The sequence below is a fragment of the Doryrhamphus excisus genome, chromosome 12 (assembly GCF_030265055.1).
Source record: "Doryrhamphus excisus isolate RoL2022-K1 chromosome 12, RoL_Dexc_1.0, whole genome shotgun sequence".
Taxonomy (NCBI): Eukaryota; Metazoa; Chordata; class Actinopteri; order Syngnathiformes; family Syngnathidae; genus Doryrhamphus; species Doryrhamphus excisus.
The window spans coordinates 10,783,742-10,802,580 of NC_080477.1; the positions used below are offsets into that span (position 1 = coordinate 10,783,742).

Here is an 18,839-nt window from a genome sequence, read left to right on the forward strand (position 1 = left end):
TGCAGGCCTTGCAGCAGGGCTTTCTCTGGCTTATCTGGCTTTCTCCACTCATTGGTCGTATATCTCTAACTGGTCTTTTTGCTTGATACTGGCAATGTGGCCAGTGAAGACCTAAGAGTGAGTGCTGCTCGTCACCTCACTAGAAAGCAAAGCAGAAGCTCAGTGACGAGATTGTCATGGAAATGGATCACATTATTTATGATGAGCTCACTCAAATTGGCTGATTTGCGAATAATAGACCATTTCATGACAATTTCTCCACTGAAAAAAGTAGGAACCATGTCTACGACTTTGAGTATAGTTTGGTGCATGGTATAACACACTATACTGTATTTAAGTATAATTATTTTTTCACACTGACCGCAAGAGGGCACTCTAGGCTTGTTTGCCAGTGAGTTTATATGCCCTGTAATTACACTTTAATGCCCCTAGATGGCACTAATGAGTTAGGCATCTGTTTGTCAGTTGTATGGAGGAGCTGTCATTTGTGCTGTCGCTATACTAGAAAGCTCGAGATGTTGCCGCCCACTTTTAAATAAAGCCATCCAAATGAGAGAAAACCATGCTAGGTTAATTGGCGACTCCAAATTGTCCATAGGTATGAATGTGAGTGTGAATGGTTGTTTGTCGTCTATATGTGTCCTGTGATTGGCTGGCGACCGGTCCAGGTTGTACCCAGCCTCTCGCTGGGATAGGCTCCAGCACTCCCGCGACCCTCCTGATGATAAGCAGTAGAAAATGGATGGATGATTGAATGCTGTACTGTATTGCATGTTTCTTATTATCAGAGAGATTCTTCATACTAAAAAAGTCGGGGCACGACAGCTGATTTAGTTGAAATCCACTTCAAAGTGCAAGTTTGAACAGGAATTTCCTCTAATCCTCTGAATAATGTTGCACACAATTGTATGCCACTCACATTATCATGCTGACTTTATGTGTTTACATAGCATCTGAACTGCTTTATTCTCATGTCCAAATACAGTACATTAGCATAATCAATGTACTGTATCATGACTATAAATGACCAATAAGGTTGATGCGACAATGTCATACAACCACTATTACAAATCAATATGTGCCTGCATAAGAGGGTATGTTTGATGGGGCATTCAGGAAGCTCAGTCTCTTGGATGGAAAAATGTTTTTTTTTTACATAAGGGACATACATACATTCTGAATTGTTATAGTGTATGATGCATGGCCTGTCCACACTCAACAGACAGTGCTATTTGTTATTTAGTAAACATCATCTGGTCTACTCGTTTCCTACATCCTGATGCCATGAAGTAGTTGCATCATTTCTACTGGAACAATGTGTTTCAGAGCAGTTTATCAGAGAATAAACATACTCAGTCTGTTAACTGAGCTTCTCTCTCTGTAACCGTAGGTTTGAGTCCTCTATGTCTAATCATAGATCTCCAGGTATGGTCACAGAGTCCACCAAGACTGTGACCACAGCAGCAATGGAGGCGTCCTTGGGGTCAAAGGTAAGAAAACATTTAGATAGGTTGTCTTTCAGAATGTGTTTTTTTTTTTTTTACTTAATGTTCCTTTTAATGTTTTTCTTCTCCTCTGGGTGACTAAATGCTAATTTTGATGAAGTGATTTAATCAACAGTGAAGTACTCCATCTCATTCTGATTAATGACCACATTTTTCTAGCATACTAAAATTGGATTGCACAGCAAAAGACTAATTGTATAGACCGGCTTTATTGGTATAACTTGTTACAAACTAAAACAAATACAGGGGTGTCTCAAAATGAAAGGTTGCTCCATAGAATGACATGACAAATTGTGACAATAATAATGATGGGCGTAATAATAATGATGATAACTTACCACATTTATCCAGCACTTCCACATACTAAAGTACACTGGATTATACACTAAATATATATTTTAAACATATTGGACATCAGACCACAGTACTGGACTACAAATGTGAAGGCACTCCAATAATGTTTGTGTTTTCCCTGGCATTTTGTGTCATCTTTGGTTTCTATTATGTCATTAATTCAGCACTATCATTAGTTGTGTCACTTGTAAATGGCTCAGTAGCTTGATATATATATTATATTCGTCTATGCATTCCGTAAGTGTCATGGCAGGTGTCCAATGGCAAGTTTTAAATAAAGAAAAATGCCACACATTATGATGTCTTTTCCAATGACCTTGTCTGAAAATATAAGTTATCTGTTTATAAATGGATGTGCACATCCTTGGCAATGACGGTTTGGTAATTTCACATCTCATTTTCAGCCAATGACAGCATTGGCAATTGTATCTACTTTTATTTTTTTTTTAAGGTGAATGTATATCTTCAAAAGTGAAATGTGGTGTACTTTTTTATAAGCAAAATGACTTCATTTGTCTTTATTTGTCTTTGCAGGGATCCAGAGGTTCAAGCAAATGTCATAGTTTTGGCAAGAGGGATCAAGCTATTAAACGGAACCTCAACATCCCCGTTGTAGTGAGGGGTTGGCTGTATAAACAGGTGACCTTTCACTGATGTCATGTCAACACTGCATTGTTGCACTGAGGGGGCGTGGAGGTGGGATAATTCTCGTCTCTTTTACAACCATGTGAATTTATGACAGGATCAACTTTTAACATCCATTGCGGGGGTATGCTGGAGCCTATCCCAGCGACTTCGGGGTACACCCTGGACTGGTCGCCAGCCAATCACAGGGCACATAAAGACAAACCATTCACACTCACATTCATAACTATGTACAATTTGGAGTCGCCAATTTTGGAATGTGGGAGGAAACCGGAGTACCCGGAGAACATGCAAACTCCACACACAGATACCCAATGGAGATTTGAACCCAGATCTTCACGATCTTCTGACTGTGTGGCCAAAATGCTAACCACTTAACCTCTGTGCGGCACTTTTAACATCACAAACATAATTTATTTTTAAGGCCTTTCATGATCTTTGCAACATATACATTGATTTACAATCCTCTGACTGCCTTGGAAAACATTTTTGGTTGGGACAAGTCTAGATAAAAGCACATGTATGTACAAAAATTATACACATTTAATACTGTATATAAAGGGGCCCTATTCTGACGATTTTCGACTCCTGCAGTAGAGTAGGGGTGGTCGGGGCAGAGGCTGCGGAATATGAGTATGTCTTAATTTAGTCAGGTTTATTTCAAACATACATACAAGGTTACATTGGAGTACATCTTATATTTACAGTTCCACAATAAAACATGTCTGAAAAGGAGAAAAAAAGCAGAGCTTTTTTAATCCTAACCGTTTTCCATATCACAGCAATCAAAAATGCGATTAATTTCTCTATTCAATACAATACAATTGGCCGCACGATGGATGAGTGGTTCGAGAGCAGGTCAGAGAGCTAGGAGACTTGTAAACAAATGTGGCTTTCCCGTACGAGGCATTGCTAGCAAGTAAACAGAGAAGCAGCGCTTGACGGCGGGCAGGTAGTTTATACATAAGGAAGTCCGCCCCTCTGTGACATCACAAAGGGGGCAGTTTTACCACGCCTTTTGAAACCGAGTGTTTTGAGCCATCACAAACTTCTTTCAGGACTCACTTCCATATGTGCAAACCTCATTATCTGAAACTTTGACATCGTTTAATACGAGAATACAACATTCTAACTACATTTATAGGTCAGAAAAGTGGGAAAAGCATAATAGGTTCCCTTTAAAAGAAGCCGGGATCCAATATCATGATGCAAGTCCCTGAAATGAACAGGCTAATGTCTCTTTAGTAACATTCTGCCAAATAGTTAAAATGTTTGAATGGTAGAATTTACAGTACAGTGTCTTTGACTGTGCTTTTAAATGTCAATGAAAATGTTATTGTGTTATCATCCTAACCACAACATGTGCATTTTTCCTTGTCAACTTCCAGGACAGTTCTGGAATGCGACTGTGGAAAAGAAAGTGGTTTGTTTTGTCCGACTTCTGCTTGTTTTACTACAAAGGTGAGCATGAGAGGCACTTTGAGCCAAGGTTGACTGCAGCAAAATGCAATAAATCAACTTTAAATTAAAAGAAATCAATGAAGTAATTAATTAAACTTTAATTAGACTTACTGACCCTTTTTTAACATTTGTTTTTCATCCCTTCTGCTGAACTCTTCCTTTTGAAAATGGGTGGGGATGTTACGATGGATGTCCTCCATTGTTTGTCCAGAGTAAAAGATAAACCAACAGCCTCCTCCTAGCGCCACATGGCCTGACTCATACAGTTGTCACCCATGAATTACGCCTCACTAACTTTTCCCACGACTCGTAAATCCTGAGTCACTTGTAAACATCGTAAAACATCTTGGCACAACTTGAGGTTTTCTGTGTGTTTTTGGGGGGCAATGACTGACACATTTGTGTGTGCCGTTATGTTTTTTTACTTCAGACAGCCGTGAAGAGACGGTCCTCGGGAGCATTCCTCTGCCCAGTTACGTCATCTCACAAGTTGCACCTGAGGACCACATTAACCGCAAATATGCTTTCAAGGTAACAATGTTCTTTCATCAGAACGTGTCAAATGTTCATTTCTTATGATGACAACTGCTTCCATCATGGATACAGATTATAAGCTTGAAGGTCATCATTGTTTTATTATTCATTATTAGATATAAATAGGCAGCATAGCCACTTCATCGTTAACTGGAATTGGCTTTGGAATGTGAAAATATATACGTATTTATGTTGAATATTGTTATACGAAGTATATCCCAACATTTTTTTCCAAAAGGTGAGTTTACCACCATCAAGTCAAAGTCTGACGTTGTGTGAAGTTGTTTCATTAAAATAATAAAAAAAGAGTTATACAAAAATAGCCACAAAATTAAAATAGTCCATTCTCTTTGTATGATAAATATAACAAAAGTAAAATACTTAGAAGCATCAATCATCTTTATAACAAACCTTAGCCATGCCAAAATCTTCAGGTAATACCAAAAGCACAAAAGAACAACATATGAAATACATTTTAAATGTCAGCAGCAACTCAAATAAACGTTACCATACTTTAAATCCACTCTTTATTGATATCAACAATATATTTGATTTTGCTTAAAAGAAATATCTTATATAATATTAAAAAAAATATCAATATATTGCCCAGTCTTAGCTCTCACTACACTCATTTTGCATATCTGTACCAAAGCTCTTGATGGCTAGAAGAAATCTGCATGCACCTGTTGTGCAGTCACTAGCATATCCGTCAATAAATAATTTTGGTGGAAAGACCAGGTTGAGTTGTATACGAGATCCAGTGGAACCTCTGAAGTGATACGATTGTATATTTTATGAAAATATATGCTTCCAAAGTCGTGCAAAAGCTTGAAGTTAGCCAGCAGACCGCATTAAACGGTTCATTTTTGCATATGTTTTGCTTTTTTTTAATGGACATAATGTATAACAGCGACACCAAGGTACATTTAAGTTAATATTGGAGTTTTTATTGTTTGTTTTTGTATTGTTTTATTATTTATTGTTATTTTATTGTTTTTGTTAATATTAAAATTGGTTAGATTATTTTTACACTATACTGAGAGACACATTGGAGGTCAACCAGCATCGCAAAGGTGATTATTTTCCACTCTAGAGGTGCCAGAAAATATGCACCAGATTCAGATATTATGTGTTTAAGAAGTTTGGCTCAGTTTAATGCATCTATAAAAAAGTTATATAGCTTTATATTGCTTGGAATGCCAAAACAGTCAAGCAGTCAGCTCGTTCTCCACGCAACAGTATGTTTACATTGTGGCAGAAGAAATATTTAGCTCGCTCTGAGGTGTTCTTCCAGATGGTCGGGCTTGGGTCGTTAACCTTTTTTTTTAATAACCCCCTGTGATGGTTGGCTCTGCGGCATTGGTAACTTTACGCATTCCAGGCAGGATTCTTTCATTAATTAGCATATCTACTTTAAGCACAGCAGACTTTCCAATGTTCTTATTCAGTGATGGGTGGCAAAGAAAATAAGTCATTGTTTGTTTTTATTTTCATTGATTATTTATTGCTCATGTGGAGAGTACAGTTCAGTGAATCAGAATGCCACATAAGTTGCATTAATAATAGCACAACAGTAGTGAAATCCATTTTAATATTAGTGCAGGATACGTTTTTAAATGCATGTTTCCTTACTGCTGTAAAGGATTCATTAGTTTTGGTTTTGGTTCCATTGACATTGTTATATCCTGTAGCTTCTCTTAGAAAACAAACATCTTTGCAATGACACATAGGGCTCTGATTTTGTGGCGCAGCATAATGGGATGATCTTCGCCGCAAATGAAAGTTGTTATTGGTTGTCAGCACTAATCAGTGATGACACGGAAGTAAACAAAAATAAGCTTAATAATTGAGGCATAGTTGATTATGATCCATCCATCCATTTTCTATACCGCTTATCCTCACAAGGGATGGAGCCTATCCCAGCTGTCGGGGTACACCCTGGACTGGTCGCCAGCCAATCACAGGGCACATATACACAAACAACCATTCACACTCACATTCATACCTATGGACAATTTGGAGTCGCCAATTAACCGAGCATGTTTTTGGAATGTGGGAGGAAATTGGAGTACCAGGAGAAAACTGTTGATTATGATGTAAAAAAAAAATGTATAAAACCTTACTTTTGATGAAATAGGTTATCGTTGTAATTAGCATTTTTCTATTTGGCTTATCATCTGTGTTATCTATGTGAAAATGAAACATGAATAATGACAACGCAGCTGCTGCTTTGTCTTACTTTCTCACGTTTGTGTTTGTGGTCGGGATTTTGTTTTGTTTGATTTAAAAAAAACAAAACAATTTTGCCTGAAAAACGTCTGATGGTTATATTTACATTGTTATTGTACTTTCATCCACTTGCATATTAGAATGCATGCATACATGCAGTTGATGTCCACTGGGATACATTGTGGGCATCTGCAACCATACATTTCTGGTGTGATCTTTACCTTTTTCAGTCTGAGCCATTTGTGGTTGGTCTTCATATCGTCTGCCGTGATGACGCTATGTTATTTTTGCTCATCTCGCTGTCTTTCTCTCATTCCCTGTTGTTCAATCGCCTTCCATTGTGACCGGGTGTGTGTGCGCGCGGGCCGAGTGAGTTCTGTTCTCTCTCTGCGAGCGGCCGTCCTGAATCACACGAGTTTCCTGTCTTGCATGATTACTGTAGGTATTTGATTTTACTTCCAGCATCAACTTCCTCCCCATCCTTAGTCCATGTGACTTCACCACATTCTACCTGGTGTGGATGTGTGTTCCTAAATGTGTTGGTCAAGTGTTGTCGTGAAACAGCTACGGTGCATATGGTCAATACCAGAGACCTTTGGGTTGCCGTCACTTTTAGCTTGATTGGTCTTATTTGGATAGTGACACATTTCTTATTGGATCTGCACTTAAGGAAATTGGATTAACAGGAAAGTGCAGTGTCAGTGCAAAGTAGCACTAGTGTTTGCATGTTTGCCAAATATGGTCATGGATTCAATTATGTTTCAAATTGTTGTGTGTTGCAACTCAGAGCAACTAAAGTTTAAACCAATTATGTCTGAGCAGTGGGCGGAGCAACTGAACAATAGTTAATGCTTTCATTGGCTCTGGTATTTGTCCTGTCGTCCTTGTCATCTTTCATTTTATACTCATCATTATCATAGGTGAGGTGGGACATTTCGGACACAATTTTATTCCTTTTGTTGTTTTTTTGTTATTTGTCTCCATCAACATTTGTAGGTGTGTAGTTTCAGCATACAGTGGTATGAAAAATTGTTTTTTTGTCCCCTTCCTGATTGTAAGGTCAGTGTGGGCAAAAGCGTTCCAAAACTACTGCTGAACAAAAAGAACTTTAAGGCCAGAAAACATCTTAATGATCCCTAAAACCTTTGGAAAAATCCTCTTTGGTCTGATGAGACAAACCTTGAACTTTTTGGAAGGTGTGTGTCCCATTACATTTGGGGTAAAAAGTAACACTGCATTTCAGAAAAAGAACATAATACTGACAGTAAAATATGGTAGTGGTAGTGTGATGGTTCGCCCCACTCCTTAATAATAAAAACTTTCATTAAAAACTGCATTTTGTGTTCAGTTGTATTGTCATTGACTAATATTTAAATTAGTTTGATGAAGCAGAAATCAGGACGGGAGCAAACACTTTTTCATGCCACTGTATTTCCTGAAAATATGCTTGCATATTCTTTTTTTTTTTAATCGCAGTGTCTTTCACATGCACCCATTACAAGTTAGAGCTGTTTCAAGAACATCACGTAATTCAGCTTGCAGTTGCCTCGATGCTTTTATAGTTCAGGGCTTCAGGCAATGTTATCTGACTTACAATATACTGTTACGAGTTTTTTTTTTTTTTCTCTCGCAAGAAGGGTTTTCCAAACACACGATGGGGATTTATCTTTGTTATAATAAATGAGTGTCTGCTTTGGCCTTTGCCATTACTTGGAGAACAATATATGTCAATGTTATGGCAATACATGATGTATTTTAGTACGCTTGGGTCCTGGGTGTTGAGCGCTTTGGGAAACCCTGCAAGAGCTATGCAGCCAATGCACTAATAACTTAAGATGATAGTGTTTTATTTTTGGTGCAGAGCCACTGTGACCAAATCGAGATAATATCACCAAAATAAGCACCTCTTGTGCCTTCATGCATGATTATGCTTATTTTACAAAGAAGATCACAATCTTTTTGTCATGCAGCAGCTTTCTATCAGAGATCTTTGCAGATCTTGTCACATTATTATGACGTACTAAAACTAATTTCTTTAGTTTGAGGTTCTCATATCTATTTATGCTCTTTCTCCCTGTTTTTGATAGGCGAGCCATACAGGAATGCGCTCCTACATTTACAATAAGAACTCTGTAATTGGCTCACAGGCAGAACACAGCGGGATGCGGACATATTTCTTCAGTGCGGACACACAGGAGGACATGAATGGCTGGATCCGGGCCATGAACCAAGCGGCGCTGATGCAGCACACTCATGCCTTTAAGAGGTTAGTCTCACCGGACAGAATAGGCCTCTTCTATTGGCTGGTTTCTGGCTGTATAATTGATCCCCCCCCCTCCCCTCCATAAAGCAAAGAAATCTGTGTGCACAGGGTGTATTGAGATATTGAGATAATAAAAAAGAAAGCGGGTGTCACACCATTTACACATTCACATCTGCCTTACAAACTTCAATGATGTTATTTTATAATTGCGCCTTTCCCTATCTTCCCAGGAATTATTTTGGCATTCTTCCGTAGCAGGTCGGGCTCTGGCCATCTGTTCAAGGTCACTTTTAATGTCTGAGGTGCATCTGCTTGGGACTAGATGAGGCCTGTAAGACTGTGCCAGCTGGACATGAGCCTTATTCTTCTACAGTGGTTGTTTTCACAGCTCAAGACACAATGTGAACTGTTTCTGTGTTTGATAAGCTAGGAATATATGGGGAAATGCATCACAAATGGCTTTCCTGACTGGGTGCTTAGTTTAGATGGACTGTGTAAGATTGCCACCTGGTGGTGTGTCTTACACACTAGCCCTTCCTTCATCTTAATTCTTCTTCAGTCATGATCTGAAGTTTGTTCGGTGCAACATTGTAAATATTGACTTTATGAGCACTTAATTTAAATTATTAAATTTATTATAATATGGGTTGAGTGGTTAGCGCGCAGGCCACACAGCTAGGAGACCCGAGTTCAATTCCAACCTTGTGTGGAGTTTGCATGTTCTCCTCGTCCACATGTGGCTTTTCTCCAGGGACTCCGGTTTCCTCCCACATTCCAAAAACATGCTAGGTTAATTGGCGACTCCAAATTGTCCATAGGTATGAATGTGAGTGTGAATGGTTGTTTGTCTATATGTGCCCTGTGATTGGCTGGCGACCAGTCCAGGGTGTACCCCACCTCTCGCCCGACGACAGCTGGGATAGGCTCCAGCACCCCCCATGACCCTCGTGAGGATAAGCGGTAGAAAATGAATGAATGAGGGAATTATAATATATCATTATGTAATCCAAATATTCTCTATACATGGCCTCTGATGACTTTGGACCTTTGTTGTCATTCTCTACATTCTCATTTTTTTATTTGCAAGTAGATGATGGCACAGTTAGAGTGTACTTGTTCTCCCTCTATCTTTGGTTACTTACAGCTGCAGACAAATGGACATTTTGAACTTGAAATTTGACCAACTTGCAGGCAAGAATGTAAAGTTTTTGTGGCAATATGTCAATTAAAGTGGATATTAAATAGAGCTGTCGATTGATGGAAAAAAAGACCAGACTAATCACAGTTTTCAAATTCATTACTTGCAACTGTATATCTACAGTCGGACAATTTTTCTGAATTTTATTAAAAACTGTCAGCGTAGGATTATTTAGATGTCTATATGTATTAACCTCCAAATCAACTAAATATTTAATATTTATATTTATTTATAACAAATTGCTTGAGAGGTATTGCCTGCCATGATGCGCTAATATGTTTATGTGATGCTGTATTTTTTAACCTTTCAGAGAGATGGAAAGACCAGATGAGAACCCACATCCGACACCTCCACAGACCAATCATGTCAACCACAACATTTCTCAGACTGAAGCTTTTCTCAGGATAGACAGGGAACACCTGCGTGATGATGGTAGCCGACTGGCTCCCGGAGATGAGGGGAGGTACGTGCTGGAGGTCCAAGGAAGGTCTAGGCTCTCTCCGAACTCGGTCGACGTTGCCGCTCAAAGGAATGGCCATCACAGTACACCGCAAGGGCAAACTCCTTTGGAAAAGAACGGGAATCTGGTGTACCAGAGGGGGTGTGACACAGAAAAACATTCACAGAGGAAGAATACGCTGGCCCAGGTGGAGCACTGGGTCAAAGTTCAGAAAGGTGATCCGCCAAAGAGGTCAGTGGGAGTGTGCAGTTAATTTGAATTAATGCTGCAATCAATAAATATGACAAGGTTAAATGATGCCCTCTAGTGGACAGATGTCTCATAGCAGCTTCAATAGGAATAACTGAAAAGATACCTGATTCTGGGTCAGAATATACTGTATGAGCAGTATACATGTAGTATAAATAGTCATATAAATATGTTTGTTTCTTTGTCAGTGCTCCCTCTGCAGAATACAACCTCCCACGACGAACTCCTCCCTTGAAGGTGAAAGTCAGCACAGCAGATGCCTCCTGCCAGTCATTACCAAAGTCTCCTCACCTCCCATCTGGCAGCAACTCTCCCTCCGCCACCTGTAACCTGCCCAGCGACTACAAATACGCCCACGACCGACTGAGCCACTTCCGCATGTCCACAGACGAGCGCATGGCCACCAAGGAGGGAATGGTGTGGCAGCTGTACGAGTGGCAGCAAAGGCAGCAGTTCCGACATGGCAGCCCGACAGCGCCCGTGCACACAGGGCCCAAATTCACTGACTCCTCATCTTTCACCGTCACCGTGGAGATGCCTCGCTCCATCTCTGTGCCGCCGTCTCCCTGTGAGGTCCCACCATCAGTCTCCCCATCTTTTAAACCATTGTCCCCCCGCAGGCCACACACCCCATCAGGCAGGCGGACAGTCATGCCTCTGGATGATTTATCAAGTGTGGACAACACAGGAGCATCCTCGCCCGGACGCATCTGTACTCGCCTTTCTCAGGTTTGACACATTTGATGGATAACATTTTTAGGGCACGATTTACCTGTAGTGGATACAATGGCTTGTCATTGACTTGGTACTGCTTTTCTTTTGCAAATTAGACACATGCACCATTTTTACAAAGTTGCCTAAGAATGATGTGGATTAGTAAGTTGAGGAACAGAAACTAATACGTGTATTAGGAATCCTTCTCTAATGTAGCAGTGGACAATTAGTGGGGACATGAAGGCCTCATCCACATTCTTTCAGCATTAACAATACAGTATTCTGCTAACAATGTTTCAGTGTATTTCCCACCTCAAATATACTGAAGCTACATAAGGTAACCAAAAGTGTTTACAATCAGCTCTCAAACTACATCCACAATTAGAAACATTTTCTTAAATGAAGACTTAATTTATGCAGGTCTTTTTTCATAGATTTTCATAGCTCGTGCAGGTGTACTTAAAGTTACATTTTATTAAAATTTATGGGTGATGACATTTTGGGACTTCTTGCAAGGAAACTTAATACTGTAAAACTCAAAATCCAGGTTTTGTCCTGTTGTTGTCCAACAGGGGGCAGTGTATTTGAAATCTCATAATTTTAACTAGAAGATGATCATATACACTATAACCTGCTAAGTTGACATATGAAGTTTTTTTTTTACATCTAGATTTTTATCTTTGTTAGCAACAATTATAAAAAAAATTACAGTTTTCTACAATTCCATCTTTTGCATAGCAATCACTTACATTCAAACAATTGAACTATACAAGTGAAGTCAAAAGCAGTTAGTAACACATCCGAACACACACACACACACACACACACAATCAGGTTGCATGCCACGTTCACAGAAAATTGAAAATCACAAACCTCTACGGGGCTGCACGGTGGAGAGTGGTTAGCGTGCAGGCCACACACTTAAGAGGCCTACACACATAATGAATGTGAGTGTGAATGTCTATATGTGCCCTGTGATTGGCTGGTGACCAGTCCAGGGTTTACCCTACCTCTCGCCTGAAACAGCTGGGATAGGCTCCAGCATACCCGCGACCGGCGAGGATAAGCGGTAGAAAATGTATGAATTATTGTACTTTATGTCTTTCATTTGTTATGTGTCCAGTGTGAGTGACTTAGGAGTTAATTTAGCTATCATTGATATAATTTACCTCTGTGATTGGCTGGCGACCAGTCCAGGGTGTACCCCGCCTCTCGCCCAAAGACAGCTGGGATAGGCTCCAGCACCCCCGCGACCCTCGTGAGGAAAAAGCGGTAGAAAATGAGTGAATGAACGAATGATATAATTTACATCACCAGGACGGAACTGTTGGTGTGCAGCCACAGTCCACACCCACTCCACAGGTGGTTTGAGCCTGCACTGCGTTATTGCATGCAGATACCGCCACAGAAGAGCGAGTGTCATCCACGCCCTGCCACACCCTCATGCAGCATCTCGCTGCCAAACCAGAGCCACACTGGCCAACACTCATACACATACACATGCCTCACATTTGGCTCCTCATATAAAGCATCACACATGATCTTCTCCCCACAGTGTAATTATATGCATGAAATTATAATATGGATAAACTGTATTTTCAAACAAAGGCAGCCACAGTGACCATGCGAGGAAGCAATGTTTGTGAGAACTAGATGATGTAGACCAACTTAGTTTTGGTGTATCCAGCATCTTTAAGGCTGATGAGGCTCTCGTAATATCGGTGTGTGTGTGTGTGTGTGTTTGTATATCCCTGTGGAATATCATTAAGAGAGATGTTTTATTAGCATCTAATCCAATGTGCCCAGGGCTTGTGAGCACCCTATAAACATCTCCAGTGTATCTCAAACATCAGCAGCGGTCTCTTTCTTCTGATCTCACATTTAAATAAAAAACCTATTATACAGCAAAAAATAGTGGCTTGGGAATCTCAGAGGGAACGGCTTACAGTGCTGCTCTTGCTGCTAGCAAACAAATGTTATTTTAAGAAAGCAGGTTTTTGCTCTAATTTATGTGGAGTTAATTAAATCTCTTGTTGTTTGTGTCCTTTTAAGGTTGGCTATAGAAGGCCTGCTTTTTCACCAATTCTGTATGTTCAGCAAAACTGTCAAATCTTCCCAAGCCCTGTAGCGTCACAAACTCAGCGGCGCACCTTGTTACCAATAGAGATGGATGGAAAAGAAAATGAAATGTGCTGTGTAGTCATATTTGTTTGCAGACTTGTTCGGAGGCTATGTTATGAACTTTGATTCCGTGTGATGTGCTTGTTTCTAGTACTGAATTAGACATTCTGTTTGATTTAACACTATGAACTATGGTTAACATGTTGATGCATTGCTTTCTGCACAGACCTCCCAGATAGAGAGAAGGTCCATGCCATCTATGGGATACATCACACACACTGTCAGTGCACCCAGCCTGCATGGCAAAACGGTAGGAAGCTCTTTTGTTAACACCGTATTATTTCACTATGACATAGATGATAAATAATGACATGAAAGCTTTTGGTAGTTTTTAATAGGACCTCAGGTAGAACATGGTTTTATTCATAAGCAAACATTCAGGTGGGCTTCCCCAAATTGAAAATGGCTGGCGAGGGAACGATTATACAATGTAACACGACAAGGTTAGCACAACATAAATTACTAAGAGTCCAGGACGTCCATCTTGCATCACACAAGACCTCAGCATATCTCATTAAAAGTCAGTTCAGTCAGCATCAAAGTATTAACTTTGGTGAATGTTTTGCTGTTATTTTGGCTTTTATGTTACATTTTGTCCAAAAACAAGGTGTGTTATATCAAGAAAAACTGTAAAACTCCAGCGTCATGGCTTGTTAAAGGGCACCTATTATGCTCTTTCCACTTTTCTGACCTATAAATGTAGTTAGAATGTTGTATTCTCGTGCCAGCGTTTCAGATAATGAGGTTTATGTACTTGGAAGTGAGCCCTGAAAGAAGTTTGGGATGTTTCAAAAGGCGTGGTAAATCTTGCCCCTCTGTGACATCACAAAGGGGCGGACTTCCTTATATGGTTCATATTTAGGAAGCGCTTTGGGCGTGTGACCAATCACAGTGGAGTGGGCGTGACCGGAGGAGGCTCGGAGGAGGGTAGAATAAATTAAAACAGACCGTTTTGCCAGGAAGCACAAATCAAAGGAACTACAGCTGGAATAGGTGCAGATTCTGGAAGATCTAGAAAGTTTTCTGTGTGGGTTATTGCGAGTAGCTTCTCTATAGGAGACCACAACTCAATACAAAGTGTCGAAAAATTTGCATAATAGGTCCACAAAGCTAAAGTAGTTTTTATTTTTTATATGTTTTTATATTTTTGTTATTTTTTATATGTTTTTATGTTTTAGTATTAACACTTTTAACACTTTTTGACACATATAATGATTCAAAAGTGCGATACTTGTGATACATCTGTGAGGCGACTCACTTTCATCACATTTTATGATACGGTGGAAGCTCGATTTAGGGTCATCAATACTTTCCAGGAAGTTCTACTCAAACCGAAACGTACTTTGACCGAATCAAATGCTGGGACTTGCAACATGGGCTCCACCGTGGGTTATTTTGCAGCCGTGATCCATAAGAAAAGAAAAGACTTGTGGTGTAACTGTGTTAATCAGCAAAGAACAACAGAATGAGCCACTGATGACATCATAGACGGGAGACAGAAAATACTATCGGTTCCAGTGTAGTTCTAAATGTTATAATACTACTTTAAACACTGTGTATACAGCTGTGTTTCATAGCAACAGAAATATAGAAGAAATACAGAATGTTTCCAAATCTAATCCTAATCCAAGGTTGACCATTTCCTGACATGATATATGTTGGCCCTTAGTTCCACTGCTACCCAAGACAGTTGATTTAATCATTTTGTCTTATGCTGCAACCTTAAAGGTATTATCATATTTATATCCTACTGAATGTTTCTCCTGAGGTCATCAATTCAATAGACCAATAAATCGTCATCTTCTAGCTGTCCACAGAGCAGCTTTAGCTCACTTTATGTCCGCCTACGGGCTCTTTCAGCAGCTCAACTACAGTTCTGCTCAAATGTTTTACTATTAGTCACTAGTAACTCATACTTCTGTGTCCTAAACCTGGGCCTGGCTACAGCCAGAGGAGCTGACCCTGCTCCTCATTCAGCTCCGGAGGCACCAGGCCAAGATGGCTGGTGTGCAAAGTCCCAGTGATGTGTTCGCTCATCTGCGGCATCAGCAGCACAACGGCCTCCTAGGCCCCAGCATGCAGGTCAGCAGGGGCCCTTTTACTCAACATCCTCGACCACATTTTGCAGCCCCTGTTGTCGCACAATGACCTACCACCCCCGTCCACCCCCCTTCTATCCACACCCAGCCAATCCTGATCATTCCCTGCCTGACTGTGCCTTGCTTATGTACAACTTTAGCATGGACTTCATTCCAGGAGAGTGTATATGAAAACACACTAGTAAGGATCACACATTAAAAGCATGTTGCTTGTTGGTTGCTCCGGCATTGAACTTAATTAAGTCCCTTCATGCCTGCATTTGTCATTTTAAAGCAGCCATCATTCCGCCGTCTTCCCTTAAAGAGAGACTGAAGCTGCAGCGGTGTTCAGTAAAGGCAACTCTATCGTCTGCCTAGAACATGTGGTCATCCACCACCGCACTCTGCTGCTCAGTCCGCAGATACAACATACTTGATTACATTTTTAGTTTTCATGTTACTAAAGATAAAAAAAAAAGTACAAGTGAACTGTAATTGAGGGCAACTTCAAACGAAAGTTCTATGGTAGCCCATCATCCTTTGCAGCTTCATTTTAAGTGATTTATCTCTTCACTGCTCATTTAAAGGCTGATGATACTTACATACAACTGAAGAAGGACCTGGAGTATCTAGATCTGAAGGTGGGCCCCAGCAAAGTCTTTTTTTTTGTCCTGTACACCTTCCTTTTCTCTTCCAACATCTGCATCTTCACCACCCCCCTAACCCCCCAACCCTGCTTTTAATGCCTCCAAGCATGCTTGTCATTTTGTCTGTGTTATATGTCTGTTTGATAAGTCAACGTGTTCAAATGTAGTGATTGGCTTCTTTATTGTCTTCATCAGCACATCATATTGGTGACATTTCAGGTTCATGTAATAATAGTAATAATGTTTTTTTAAAAGAATAAAATATAAATAAGAATACAAAACAAAAAACCCTCTTACTGCTACTCATATTGTCCATCTATTTTTTTTATCTAAGTCATAATATTAGAGAATAATGCAGCGATATTACAATCTTAAATGATGTATTGCATTTTTATACATGCACAGCTTTGTCCCATAATAATACAATTTTATTATTTTAAACTAATAACTGACTTTATGCCTGTAATATTTTTTATGTTTTTTTCTTGAAATATGACAATCATAAGATCATTTACAACCAATTTTCACATTATATTTTAACTTTTTCAATTGAAAAGTCTTGTGCCTTACAACTTTGTACAACTTTTCTAAAAATATATAAATATAAATCTACCACACACATCAATAGTAGTGCAAACCTAACACCTTATATGTATTTCCAATTTCGAAACACATTTCTAGTCCGTTCAGCCTCAAAATGACACTTGTTTATACGTGACAGCGAGGTGCATTTAGGGACACTACAAACATCACCACAATGGGCTCTAATTTCGTACACCAGGGGCAGCGCACCTGTCCTGTGCCGTGCCTACGCTGGGCCAATGGGGTGTGGCGAAATCACTTTGTAAATTTCATGAGCAGCACAGTCTGGCGCAGCGCCGCGCACCCACGCCTCCATCCCTCCCACTGGTGCAAGTAGCAAAGAGGGAGGCGAGAAGGCGTGAGAGGGTTTAACACAGCCGAGTGTAATCTTAACCAATGAAATGAACGCCTCTCATTGCCTTTAAATGCTCATCAGAGGCCACAATGCGCGTCATTCATGACGTACGCCCCCTTGTGGGGCACGTCATTTGTTCCTGACAGTTATTTACCTTTCTTTCAATAAAATACAGTAAAATACTGGGCATGCTTCAGACAACTAATTTGAATTTGTATTAACGTATTCAACATTACTTTAACATTACCTTAGTCCTGTAAAATATGGATGAATATAACTTTATTCTTGTATTGTTACAACTTTATTCTTATAACATTTACACATTTTTTATTTTATCTACACAGTGTTATTTATGTAATTTTATTTTTGTAACCTAACATGTTTTTTAGTTGCTATACTGTTTTTTTTCTTTTCAATGTGGCCCTAATACATAAAAATGTGGTAGGTTCTTAATGCATGCTGCAGCCATTGTGTTTTGTGAGACTCAAACCCGCAGTCACATATACTGCAGTACATGAGTCATTAAAAAAAAATCCACTAAAGTACATTAAGACCGGTAAAGAGGAGGGAGGCCACTTTTATGATGAACAATAATTTTGTAACCCCTCTCTCCATTTCCTGTTCCAAAACAGATCCAAAGTAATGAGCCGCTGATTGTTTCAGTTCACAGCGGGTTTGAAAACTCTTCTCCAGGTTTTGGATTCTGTTGCAATGTAAGGATGTTGTTGGTGTGCAAAATCAAAACAATTCTACTGATTTGGAATCAAATGTAATGCATCCCTGGAAATGAGGATGATGCATTTGGATTGGGCCAATCATAGACTACAGTGAGAAGATATGGAGAATGTGATCAAGCCAAAAGTCTACTTTTTGCTTTCCTGCATGCCATTAAGCACTGCATATTTTTGGTGGCGGTGGGGGCGGGACTCTGGCTTCCTGCAGAACGAAACTATATAGACTATACGTATGTGCTTTTTTTTAGTAGGAATCCTATTAAATTCTTAATAAACCTTGTTTAATACAATAAAGCACAATTCTGCTATATTGTATTTTATTGTCGTGCATGTGAGGTAACATTTACTTATTTGTCTAAATGTTAATGCCTCTAGCTTATGTACTAATATTTGTTTTTCCAGTTCATGTTCGTTATTTGATCTTCTCTACATCCATCCGGCTTAACTTCTTTTGTAGCTACGTTGTCTTGTTTGTTGCGATGCCATGCAATATTTATGTGTTGACTGGGAGCGTTAAAACCGAATAGTGTTAAATATTCTGTGTTGTTTTGTGGCTATTGGCCATTTCAGGTTACAGGACGGGAGAGCCACAGGAAAGAAGCACTGAGGCCTGTGAAGATAGCCGAAAGTGATGCTGATGTAAGTTCATC

At 39.7% G+C, this 18,839-nt stretch overlaps 1 protein-coding gene across 10 annotated transcripts in view; it reads left to right on the plus strand.

The window, feature by feature from the left end:
* plekha7b (pleckstrin homology domain containing, family A member 7b) overlaps positions 1 to 18,839 on the plus strand; it is a 67,244-nt gene that overhangs the window by 33,350 nt on the left and 15,055 nt on the right. For 3 of the 10 annotated variants that reach the window (XM_058089286.1, XM_058089285.1, XM_058089289.1), the window contains exons 5-16: positions 1,391 to 1,490; positions 2,394 to 2,498; positions 3,893 to 3,965; positions 4,396 to 4,496; positions 8,816 to 8,994; positions 10,500 to 10,880; positions 11,087 to 11,627; positions 13,960 to 14,043; positions 15,741 to 15,875; positions 16,459 to 16,512; positions 18,088 to 18,168; positions 18,760 to 18,828. In XM_058089286.1, the coding sequence (XP_057945269.1) occupies positions 1,391 to 1,490; positions 2,394 to 2,498; positions 3,893 to 3,965; positions 4,396 to 4,496; positions 8,816 to 8,994; positions 10,500 to 10,880; positions 11,087 to 11,627; positions 13,960 to 14,043; positions 15,741 to 15,875; positions 16,459 to 16,512; positions 18,088 to 18,168; positions 18,760 to 18,828 (1,903 nt within the window). The remainder of the gene's footprint in view (positions 1 to 1,390; positions 1,491 to 2,393; positions 2,499 to 3,892; positions 3,966 to 4,395; positions 4,497 to 8,815; positions 8,995 to 10,499; positions 10,881 to 11,086; positions 11,628 to 13,959; positions 14,044 to 15,740; positions 15,876 to 16,458; positions 16,513 to 18,087; positions 18,169 to 18,759; positions 18,829 to 18,839) is intronic. The other 7 variants (XM_058089294.1, XM_058089288.1, XM_058089287.1 and 4 more) reach the window with 6 other exon arrangements.